The 12100-nt window shown below is 36.9% G+C and overlaps 1 protein-coding gene across 12 annotated transcripts in view; it reads left to right on the forward strand.

Annotated features, from left to right (window-relative positions):
* LOC137277737 (unconventional myosin-IXb-like) overlaps positions 1-12100 on the forward strand; it is a 96697-nt gene that overhangs the window by 41730 nt on the left and 42867 nt on the right. For all 12 annotated transcript variants that reach the window (XM_067809635.1, XM_067809636.1, XM_067809638.1 and 9 more), the window contains exons 5-6: positions 3398-3497; positions 11621-11721. In XM_067809635.1, coding sequence (XP_067665736.1) covers positions 3398-3497; positions 11621-11721 — 201 coding nt within the window. The remainder of the gene's footprint in view (positions 1-3397; positions 3498-11620; positions 11722-12100) is intronic.

Raw genomic sequence — 12100 nt, forward strand, 5'->3', positions numbered from 1 at the left:
GAAAAATATTCACTTTGTTTGTGTTACTTTTGAAACAACAATAAGTGTATATCCAGTATGTGAAATGGGTCACAATTTGTCCTGGTTGTATGTACCCAGGAGTGTTTCTGTGGGGGGGATGAGAAGCTGATATAGCATGAGCATGTCAGATTGTCTTTTGGTTTTTCAGGTTAGGCTGGAAACATTTCCTACAGGTCATTGGACAGTTTGGGGTTTTGGAGTATATTCTTACTCTTTCACCTGTGTGATGAAGGAGTAAGAATACATTCTTAAATGTTGGGTTCATCAAAATAAAGAAGTTGACATCCTTAAGTTCTTGCCTTTTTTGTGTATCACTTTTAAATGCTGTTTTAAAATACATATTGTTTTCAACAGCTCTTTTCTTCACTGTGCTGAAATCTGATCGTCATAGGTTCAAATCTATATCTTGAGGTCTACTTTATTTTAAACTGAAATGTCAAGTGGGAATCAAGGTTAGAATGGCCCCAAGATTCCTGTAATGGAGAGAGTATTCATTCTGGGTGACTGGGTAGCTAACTAACAGCATGGACAGTGCTCAGTGGCTTCTGTGGACTAGAATTCATTATTTATGGGCCAATTGACTGGATTATTGAGAACAGAGTTACAAAACAATCAAACTAGTACAAGTGAAACACTTTTCAATGTACTGTTAAGTTGATCTCACTCACTCAAACTGTGTGTTCAGCCAGATAGGAGGGAGAGTGTTGCCCTACTCAACGCCTGGGGCTACAATGGGTCATATTGGGTCTCTCTGGCATCCATCATTCTCTCCAGCAGGAGATGGAGAATAGTTCACCAATCTCATATATAGGTCTTGGGAGAACACAGGCCAGCACAAAGAACCTCTTATGAGGGTTCATCAGATCAGACATGTAAACAATGGCCATCTCCTTCAGTTTAGCCAGAGAGGAAGTTATGTTATGAAAACACAAAAGGTTTGTTTAGTCAGCAGGGGAAGATTTTTTACTGCTCCATAATGCCATAGTTCCCTTGGATGCTGCTGAGATTTGAACTCGACAGTGGAATCTGTAGTTAGCATATTTTTAAAATTAATATGATTTCAGTTTTTTTTTAAATAGTAAATTTTTTTATGTCAGGCTTGAGGAAATTCTTTTTTCTTTTCATGTTAGTGACGATCACACATTAAAAAAGTGTGACTTTTCCACATTAAAAATGTGTGCTAAAACTAATGACAGCAAGTCAGCTGGTCATGTTGTCTCCAAATATGTAGAGATAATTTTATTGTGCAAACAGTCGAAAATTTTGATAAACTACCATGAGCAAGCAATACTTGATAATGCTTGTTTTTCTCAAAGAGATAAGCATATAGATAATATTGTCCCAAAAATGTAATTAGGAATTGTCACGAGGATGTCTTTAAACCTTTTGAGGTAAGTGGAGGGTAATTGTCTTTCTGAACTGAAAAAGAGTAGATATGCAAGTAAAGAAGTCTGTCCTACAGGTTCTGTAGGATATAAATCCAAGCATTAGCAAATCAAGAAAATGTGGCAAGTCCAAATTTACACAGAGGAGTGAAGAAAATTTTAGGGCTTCTTTTCATCATATTTTATATTTTTTTACTGTGAACTTTTTTCTGGAAAATATGTTCATTTTAGTGATGAGTTGCTAGTCTGCACTTAAAGGTGTTCATCTTCAGCTTGACAAAAGATGCAATGTTTACTGTTTATTTCTTTTGCCTTTGTGTTTGCAAAACATCCCCTCTCTATTTCTCAACATGTGGTTGATTTATGGCAGGCTGTTTTCAAATGTATATACAAGTTAATAGCTTAGAAATACATGTATTTTGTAGACTTGTAGTCTCACAGTATACTTCACAGTTAGGATGAATAATCTATCTACCCAGTAAGGTTCTGAAAGGAATGCTTGTAGAATAATATATCATGTATCTTGTATTTTATGCAGTTAACACATTTTAGGGTATTTTGAAACTGATAAGTGACTAAATAAATATTTTTTTCTAGATCCTGTTCGAACATGTACACAACATCCTACAGCCTTGGTATAGCTTGATAAAATAATAACTGCTGAAGGTTTCCTGGGTTTTCTACAGTTTACAAAGACAAGGGAAACCCCACCCATGGTTCTCATGACATGTACTTAGCCAGTTAACAGCTCCTCACAGGGAAGTCACAGCACAAAGTCTGTAGTAAGTGTGTACACCCTGTGAGGAGTAGCAGACCACTGACAGGAGCTCTTCAGACACAACTCCCAACACTTGCCTTTCGAACTCCATTATAATGATGGGTAAATAGCTGCCCTTGACTAAGACAGGGTGAAAGGAGAGTACAGCCTGTATGTGGTTTCTGTACCACCCAAGCTACTGAAGCTTGTGTTGGTTGAGACTCTGCTTAGGTAGCAGAGTGCAGCATGTTCTGTTATTTACCAGCAAGCTGTTTCGGACCGATTTTAGGATTGGGTTTGCTTGGATCAGGCTCTTCCTAAGTTATTGACCAGCACAATACTGGTGCTAGGTTTTCCTTTTGAATAGAGGTGTTAGGAATTTTCTCAGCATGAAAAGAGTCAATAGAACATGGAGAATACATTCTTTGCTTTAAGTTTGAATATTGATTGTCTGTGTTGGCCAGTCATATATTATTGATTTTGACTTGCTTGAACATACTATCAAAATTGGGACAGGGGAATGATTGGAAGAGATTTGGATGAATCATGAAGGAAAATGAATGACTCTTTTACACATGAAAACCCATATATTTTGCTTGTGTCAGACACTGCCCCAGTTATGGGAGTGACTTTAGTTGTCTGTGTCTGTCTGCATCAGTGAACAGGATGGTTTAGGATGGTAGTGTAGCCATACATGAGTGTCCAGGTCAGAATATCCCAGTCACTTGGAGAACAAATAAATATTCACTCACCCAAATAATAAAATCACATCCAGTTATTGAGAATAATTATGATTTACTTTAGCTTTTGGTTAGTTTTTATAAACTGAAAATATGAAGTGTATATTGATGAAATACACAATGACTTTTAGAAAGTGGTGCAATTTGACAAGTGTTATGTTTGGGATTGCACTTCCTTAGTATCAGTACGGGGGTGGTGGCCAAGTGGTTTAAGTGTTCACTGATGACAAGGGTTTATTTTCCCCAAAGTTACGAAGTGTGAAGCCAATTTCTGTTGTACCCTGTTGTGGTATTATTAGTCTATTATTAAGAGCAACATAAAACTCATGTCACTAGTAAGTTGCTAGTAATTTTTAGGAACAAGTATCATCCAGAATTCAAACTCATACTTTCAGATCAGGCACCAAGTCATGTGTTTTATGTGTGCATTGCATTTTTGGTTTCTGATGGTCATGGCTTATGGATAATGCTAATCTATGTTGTATTTATTTCAGAAACTACCATGTGTTTTACTATTTACTTGCGGGCGCAGACAAGAATGAGAGGGACTCACTGTTCTTATCCAAACCAGAAGAGTATTATTATCTTTCTCAGGTGAGTAATGTCCACTGCTGTACTGAAGCCAAACTTTTCATGAGATGCACTCATTATGACATGTTATGTCTGACATTTAATAACAACACTTCTGTGGCATTAATAGTATTTATTTTTAAATAAATAAAATAATTCATTTTGAAACAAAATCGTCTTCCTGTTTATAGAATATGTTAGAAGGGTCCTACACCTACAATTTTATTTTGTGTTAATGTCTTCTTGAGGAAAGAAGCCAAACATTTTTGAATTGAAGGCATTGCTCTTAATTGGGAATATAAGAACTATAAAAAACAAAAACAAACCCAAAACATTATTCAACCAAACAGCCAGTTTCTACTGTTTAACTTTGCACAAGCACTTCTTTTAGTGACATTTTCAGAAGTTAGACAGTTGGTTTGGAATCCTGGGTAAATCTTTTGGTACATGCAAATGATATATTATCAATAACATTCAGAGAGCAATAAAAACAAATTAGTTTAGAAAATCTTGAAACTTGTCCTTGGCAACCTGTGGCATAATTGTCTGACATTTTTGTTGATTGATGACCGAGTGTTGATGTAACTTGACACTTGTTATTACATCACTGTGATTACATCATTGGTCAGTGTAATGAATTCTATGCATGTAACTGACTAGACAGTGGGTGGTTAAAGTATCTGTGTGTGTATTGAAAACATGGGGTTATGTAACTGCCTTGTAGGTGGCAAGTTTTATGACAAACTAGCATCTGGTGCCATAAATTCAGTTATTATTATTAAATGTGAAATAATATATTTATGCTCAGTGCAAATCAAAATGGAGCTCAGAACAGTCCTAGATATCAGTTGGTACTAAGGCAGACTTGCCAAATCATTGTAGATTCCCTGGGGTCCTAAAGACCAGCCTTGCCACAAAAATACAGCCAGAAGTTTGGTTAAAACTATTTCCTATTTCTTTGAAATTCATTATGTAAAGTGACACTCTTGTTATACTGAATGTTTGTTATGTTGTTTAAGTCAAATCAGAGTGTCTTGATGGAGGTGCAAGTGACAGAAGGAAGTGATTGGCTGTTTCAGCAAAGTAGTCAACAGACATAAATATTTATTCTCATGATAAAAGCTGAATATCTGCTCTATCTTGAGTGGTTTAATTATTGTGGGAAAATATTAAACTAATAAATAAATATGGCGTAAAAGCTAAATTATTCAGCATGTGTTCTAATTGATTTTCGATGTATTCGTAAATACAGTATTTGAAATTTCCTGAGAGTATTAAACACAGCTCACACTGGTTTAATGAAATATCCTCTAAAGCTCCCCTTTATAACAAGGTGAACTCCTCCTGACATGAATGGATCAAGGGCTATTAGCTATCCAAAGGAGAGATCAAGGAAGGCCTTCTAATCTTGGTTCTGTGATATTGCCTTGATCTAAGCAAGCTCACCAGCCACCTGTAGATTGGATTGGAGCCACTTGCTGGGGGTCTTCAGGGGAGTTAGATGGGGGTAGAGGCTGTCAGTAATGACTTCATCACCAGTGGTTCTGTTCAGTGTATCAGTGTTCTTACCCTCCTGTCAGTACCTGGTTTCCTCTACACTGTTGTTACCCAGGCTCCTATCATCACCCACACCCTCTGCTCATTACTGCTTTAATTGGCTTCTCTAAGTTTGGAGATGTTTTGGCTTTTTGTGGACATTATGCTTATTATCAAACTGCACTAGAAACAGTATATAATTTTTATTATAAAAGTTAACAAAGAATATTATCAAAAACCAACTTGTTTGTGGTATCTGCAAGTGTTTCAGTTATAAATTTTTGCCCTTTATAGACCAGTGGATGAAGAAGAAAATATTTCATGTGATATGCATGTGCAACTTCTAATTTCCTAGTCTGATGAGGGTGTAATAATTCACCAGGTGGACTCCAGTATGTTTAAAACTTATGGCAGCAAAAATAACTAAAAGCATCCTTCCATATACCATGTGAAAATTAAATGTGTTTCACTGGAAGATTTTAAAGCATTTTAACACAAGTCCTAATTGCAGACTACATCCTTGATCCTGTTTAGTGCATGAATCATTGGAACTGACGTCTTAATTACATCTGGGAGCATGGGTGGCCCCAATATGCTGTGTTGAAATCCATATTTGGGCACACTGATAGGTTTGAATCCTGGCTGGCACTAATTACTTATATTAGGGTTTGCCAGCACAATATACCTGGGTTTCTCACTACACATCTGAGATGCACTTTTAATTGGGCTTTACTCAAACAATAAGCTGACGTGACGTCATAAAACTGGAATACTGTTAAAACCAGTGTTAGGCACAGCTCAGTTACTCACTACTGACAGTACGTAAGTCTTACTGTTGTTACTGTCTGTACTTGATTACCTACAGCTATTATGCTACAGCTTGTCATAACACAGTGCTACCAACACATGCTCTGCTCTATTGGGTCTATCAGTGTATATATTGAGTGATTGAAATATAACATAAATTACATCATTAGTATTTGTGTTTATTATTGATGGGGTGTAATTATGATCCTATTGTGATGTTGCAGCAGGCGTTTATGTAACATTGGACAAAGGGCTTCTTAGTGACCAGCAGTGACCAGTTTCAGTAATCAGTATTTACATATCTGAACACACTAGGATCCCAGAGGATTGATGATATTAGGGCTGAGGTCTAACTACCCTGAAGCAAACTTTGACATTTACACAGGGTCAAAGGTGGACTGATGACTGACCAATCGATAATGAATATGGCATGATTGACAGTTGATCAATATGGGTAATATTACTGAGGCATGTGATATATATTTCCTGATGAGAAAACAGCTTAGAGTGGATGAATAATGGTTAAAAGGTCTCAGTGAAATTTGTAATGTTGATCACTTTTCCTGCACAGCGTATGCATCAACTGTTTATAAATCCTCTGTGTGTGTTGGTTTCAGATGGTTTCTTTAAAAATTAATGTTTAATTTAATAAGGAGACAAAATGTGTCTTCGGAAAAGATGTAAGCTTGTTTTTACCAAGTTACTATAGATGTCAGCATTCATAAATTAACAGGGGACGAAAGTTAATTGCAGTTGATTAAATGTATTTAAATATATTCTTGAATAATCCATATAATGACTATAGCGCATATAAATGGCTATAACAAACACCCTAAATTGGCTCTCCTATTGCATATCGAATGCTGCAGTAGATACTTAGGTATTTTTTTTAGGAACTTTGGTACTTTCATTAATGAGGGCCGTGGTGTGTTGTGTGGTCAGAAGACGAGCTGAATCAGAATACAAGAGATTCCTTTGTTTTGTGTGAGTCTGCTTGGATTAGCTGTGCCAGGACGGTAGACAGGACATGGATCACGGTTATCATTATCATCGCTAGTGTGGCCTCAGATCTGAACCCCACCTCTTGTCACATATCTCCACTGGAAATGTTGTATTGTGGTGTGAGGCTGCACAGATACAGAATAAACTAACTTGGAAGCTTGATCAACAACTGGTCCCAAAATGAACCTATTTTGCAGACAACCCTGAAGCAGAAAAAGTTACTGTTGTGCACCTGAGAATTTAGTCTTGTTTCACATTCCCTGAACCATGATACTTTCCCTTCTGCTTAGCCCTTTCTGCAATGCTAAAACCTTAAATGAAGGAGTGTTCATCAACGACATCATTATATATCATAAAAATCAACCTTGAAGATTCCATAAGTTGATGCCCCTCCTCTCTTGAATGACAGAACACATTTTTGTGGGTAAACAAGTAGGAGGAAGAATGCATGTTGACGGCTTGCTAAATTATCCACAGTATATCAGTGTAAGATGTGTCGTTGCTGTATTGCAGCATGACCCAAGCAAACTACTTCCAGTAAACTTGGTTACGCTGGAATTTGGATGCTTTTGCTGGTGCATTAATGAATTGTTTCAGCCAAGGTTTTTTTATCTAATAATATGCAGTATATTAATGATCATTCTCCACATTCTTAAGGAAAATGTGGACTAGTTGTGCTACTACAGCATGTATTATCGAACAGATGTATATCAGCTGGCAGCCACTGAAGTAGCGAATACACCAAAGATTCTTGACATATGTCATTAGTCACCTGGCCTTACGCTGGCGCTTCATCTGACAGAGAGATTAATTTGTTGCTAAGCAACGGAATGACAAGGTCATTTCTATTTCACATATATTTGTCAAAAAGTGTTTATTTGTCGGAAAATGATAACACCATTAGATCATTTGACTACCCCAGGATATGCCCAAAACTGAATTTGGCTGAACATTTTAATTAAAGTCTGGAATAGGCATGTTTAATGAACACAATAAAAGCCAGTCTCTACGGTTTAGGGAGCTACTTAAGGTTTGTCAGCAATTTAGGTGCACACTTAGTTCATCACAGTAATGGAACATAGTAATAAGGCTTTTTTTCATTGCATGTTAAAGTGAAATTTGCAGAAAAACAAAAGAGATTTTGTATTTATCTGAAATTTAAAAAAGTAGGTGTCCTCACCTATGTATGTTAAGTTGATTTGGTCAACTACACTAATGAAAATATACCTCAAGGTAATATTCATGATGAAGCAGCTGATTGCTTCAAGGTTCAACCTAATCTATCTCACAGTCCCAGAACCACATTATATTCCCTCATGTCAGCCCTTTTTTCAGTGCTAAGTCCCAAAATGAAGCAGGTCTAGATTTCGTCAGGTTCATGCTGAGGCTCACAACTTACTGGGGCTCCTTTTCAGTTAAATTAGAATTATTTGTTTCCATCAAAATTATCTATATTGAGAGACTAAGCATTAGTCTAGGTCTGGCCAGCAGTGTGTGTTTATCCACAGTGTTGTGTTGAATGTAGGAGTAATGAACAATAAAAGTTATGCAATAATGAGCAGCAATGCTGTAACCCTTGGCAGTTTGTAGTAGCCACACCTTGGTATAATTAGGCAATACATACAGCATGTGAGTCCTTGTCAGCACTGAAGTCACAGTTTGTTTGCAAGGAGCTGGTTAAAACAATTAAGATCATTGTATAGTAACAGATTAGTTTCCTAAAGGTGGGTTTGGGTGATGAAGGTGGTGACACAAAAGGTGATTTTGTATGCAGAAGTTTCAATGGACTAATGATTTATCTCCAAAAATATATAATTTCATGGAAAGAAACAATTTTAATTTTGATTGAAATTGTAGATTGACATTTAGTCCCAGAAATTAGAAAATAAGAAATAAGAATATAATCAAATGTTTCTTCAAAACAAATCCAGACGGAACCCAGAATTTCAGGAGCTGAGGCAATCTAGACTTACCAATCATTGTAGACTAAGTGGAACTATTGAATATGCATTTATTCCCAATGGTCTGGGAGACAGATAACTGAAGAGGAGCCCAGTCTGATGGGTGATTGAGAAAATGAGTGTAAGAAACCTAAACTTGCTTTGATTGGGGTTATACCTTTAAAGTGTAAGCTGGGTAGAAGTGAAAATAATATGGTTTGGGTACTTTGAGACAGTTCCAGAAGCTGCTAGATACAAATGGGTACAGATCTTGGAGTCACGTGCTGGTGAAAACAAAAATAATGTAAATGTAATAGAATACATTATATATATATCCTGTTGCTTCCTCCATTTTCTATCTACCAAGTACGTGCTTGTGAGAATCCTTGACCTGTGTCAAAGCCATGACATTTTCTGCATATCATCATCTTTTATCACGAGCAAGAATCTTTACCTTAACACTAGGTTTATGACTGGGTACTCTTGACTTTTCTCCTGGGTTTCAAACACTGCTGTGGTGAAGCAATAATCCACAGTTTGTTCTGTCAATGTTACTGTAAGATGATGTAATTTTATGGTCCTTGCAGACACCTTGTCAGCACTGTGATCTTACATGGACACTTTGATTGTTTGAATTGAATGTAATGACATCTTCAGTGCATCCTTGAACCAACAAAGATTTATTACATGTGGTTTTCGTAATCCCCATGGTAAATATCCACAATGTCCATAGCTTATTTCAGCCTTTTTGTTTGTGTAGAATCACGAGAATGTGGAGAAACCTGCCACCCCCTCAGCTATAATTTTATGCTAATGGCAGTCAAATGAACCACTCTAAGTAGAACTGAGTAAAATATTTCAAACTGATTCCATAAATATGCTCTAAATTTTACCTGTATGTGTAAATTGATTGTACACATGTCAACAAAATTGCCTCTGATCCGTAGTGGAATGTTATTTGCAATAAATGTTTCTCTCATAAAAGTGCTTAATTTGGATAGTACAGTAAAAACATGGAAGATGCTATGGTCATGAGGATGGATATCTGCTGGTTTTCATCTTTTCCTTTGAGCCAAGTTCCAGATACTGGCAGTTGTGATTTATGTCCTGTCTGAATCAGTTACATCTAATCTGGCAACTGCTGGTGCTATCAAGCAGGTCCTCCTCCTCATCTCAGCTGATGTTGGAGAGGACTGCTGTAGGGCAGTGCCGGGCAAGTGGGTCACACCAGGCTGCTCAGGGATCCAAGCAAGATTATTGCATGGGTGTCTGTTCAGTTGTTATGGCCTCTAATGGAGGCTGGCAGCAGATTCATCGATGATGGAGGTATTTCCATGGCTGCTGATGTTGACTAATGGTGCCTGGCAATACAAGACATTGTTTTGATGCGATCCTTCAAATATTACTTAAATTGATGTGATCCGTATTATGTAATATAATTGTGTACATCCTCAAAATAATTTGATGAAGACTTATGAGGAACATTGTTTGAGATGAAACAGAAATAAAATAGTTGATGTTTTTTTTTTAAATATTTGGCATTGTTTTATGATAACCTGCCATTATAGATGGAGGCTGGTAGTGATAATGGGTATCAAGGTATTCTTATGCCTGGAATACAGGCATCAGTAGATGGTCTTTGGTAAAAGGAGTACAAATAGTGTTCCTAAGTTTCAAAAATCAATCATGATAAAACTATATACTCTCATAAGCAAAATCAATGTGGGTTTTGGCTTGATTTGCAAGAGAAATTGTGATTCTGGTGATATTTTATCAAGGTATCTAATTAATATATTTCTTTGAATGTGAAGTATGTGAGTATGTGTAGTCAGTCAGCATGCATGCATAATTATCAGTAGCCAAAACAAAATCGAGTTATCAGATTGGTTGATCATCATATTTCATTGCATTCTGATGCCATTATCCGGTAAGGACAATCTGATCTCACAATTACGTTTCCCCAAGTGTAAGCCATCCCTGGCTGTTTTGAACAGTACATGCATATGTCAATATGTGATGACCTTGGTCCTTCTGGTTGGTACATGCATGTGTCAATATGTAATGACCTTGGTCCTCCTAAGCTATACATGCATATGTCAATATGTGATGACCTTGGTCCCCCTAAGCTGTACATGCATATGTCAATATGTAATGACCTTGGTCCTTCTTAACTGTACATGCATATGTCAATATGTGATGACCTTGGTCCTTCTGAACTGTACTTGCACCAATGTATGACAGCCTTGGCCTTTCTGAACTGTACATGCATATGACAATAAGTGATACCCTGCCTTGTCTTAACTGTATGTACATATGACATTAGGTTAACAGTACATACATAGGACATTAAGTTAACAGTACATACATAGGACATTAAGTTAACAGTACATACATAGGACATTAAGTTCATTGGTAAAAATAAATATTGTTCTGCATAAAAATTTATTTACCAAGACAGGAGGTGTCAAACAAGACTTTTCATATCCCTGATACACTCATTTATGCCAATATCTGAAGACATTTTCACGAGAGTATGCCTTCCTCTTTCTGTTATATTAGCTAAAGCTCCTTCATTTTGCTGCATATGCACCTGTATGTCAGTGACAATAAAGTGAAGCACTTCAGACCTCTCCATCCTGTCTGACTCTCCCTGCAAGTATCCACCTGTCTGTTGTGGTGGGCTTCTCTTTGATGCAGTTCCATGGCAGGGAGACCTCAGTGTCTGTTCCAGAGCTGTTTGAACCTGTTTGAAATTCAAATACTGAATGTTTAAGCAATGTGGTTCCTTAAGGTTTTCAGGTTTGAAATTTGTTTTACGTCTAAAGGTGTTTTCAGATTTTAGAAAACTGATTTTGATTTCAGAGTGACTGCTACAGCGTTGAAGGGGTTGATGAGGTCGATGAATTTGCCAGACTCAAACAGTCCATGGAGATGGTCGGCTTCTCACATGAGACGCAGAAGAGGTTGGTGATATGGCAGTGAGGAAGTTTTACAGAAATAACCAATAGGAATATACAGAGATGAAATAAAAGATAATAAAGCACTACCTATGTGGTTTTGACCAGCTTTGTTAATGTTAAATGTGTCCTGAAGGCCATGATACGAAACTTTTTTTTGAGCATTCCTGTATGTTTGGGCTAGTAGACTTCCCTCTGATTGGTGAGTGTAGTGCTTTGGAATCCAGTAGACTGTAAAATAGTCATTATGAGCAACTAGGCAGGGTCACTTCACGTGTATTGTCGTAAAGTGCTAAAATGTATGGACAAATCAAAGTTTGGTGTGAAATTTGTTGCAAGCATCACTTTTCAAAGAATAATTTGGAAGACCAAATATGAAAAGTTA

This window comes from Haliotis asinina, chromosome 3 (genome assembly GCF_037392515.1).
Source record: "Haliotis asinina isolate JCU_RB_2024 chromosome 3, JCU_Hal_asi_v2, whole genome shotgun sequence".
NCBI lineage: Eukaryota > Metazoa > Mollusca > Gastropoda > Lepetellida > Haliotidae > Haliotis > Haliotis asinina.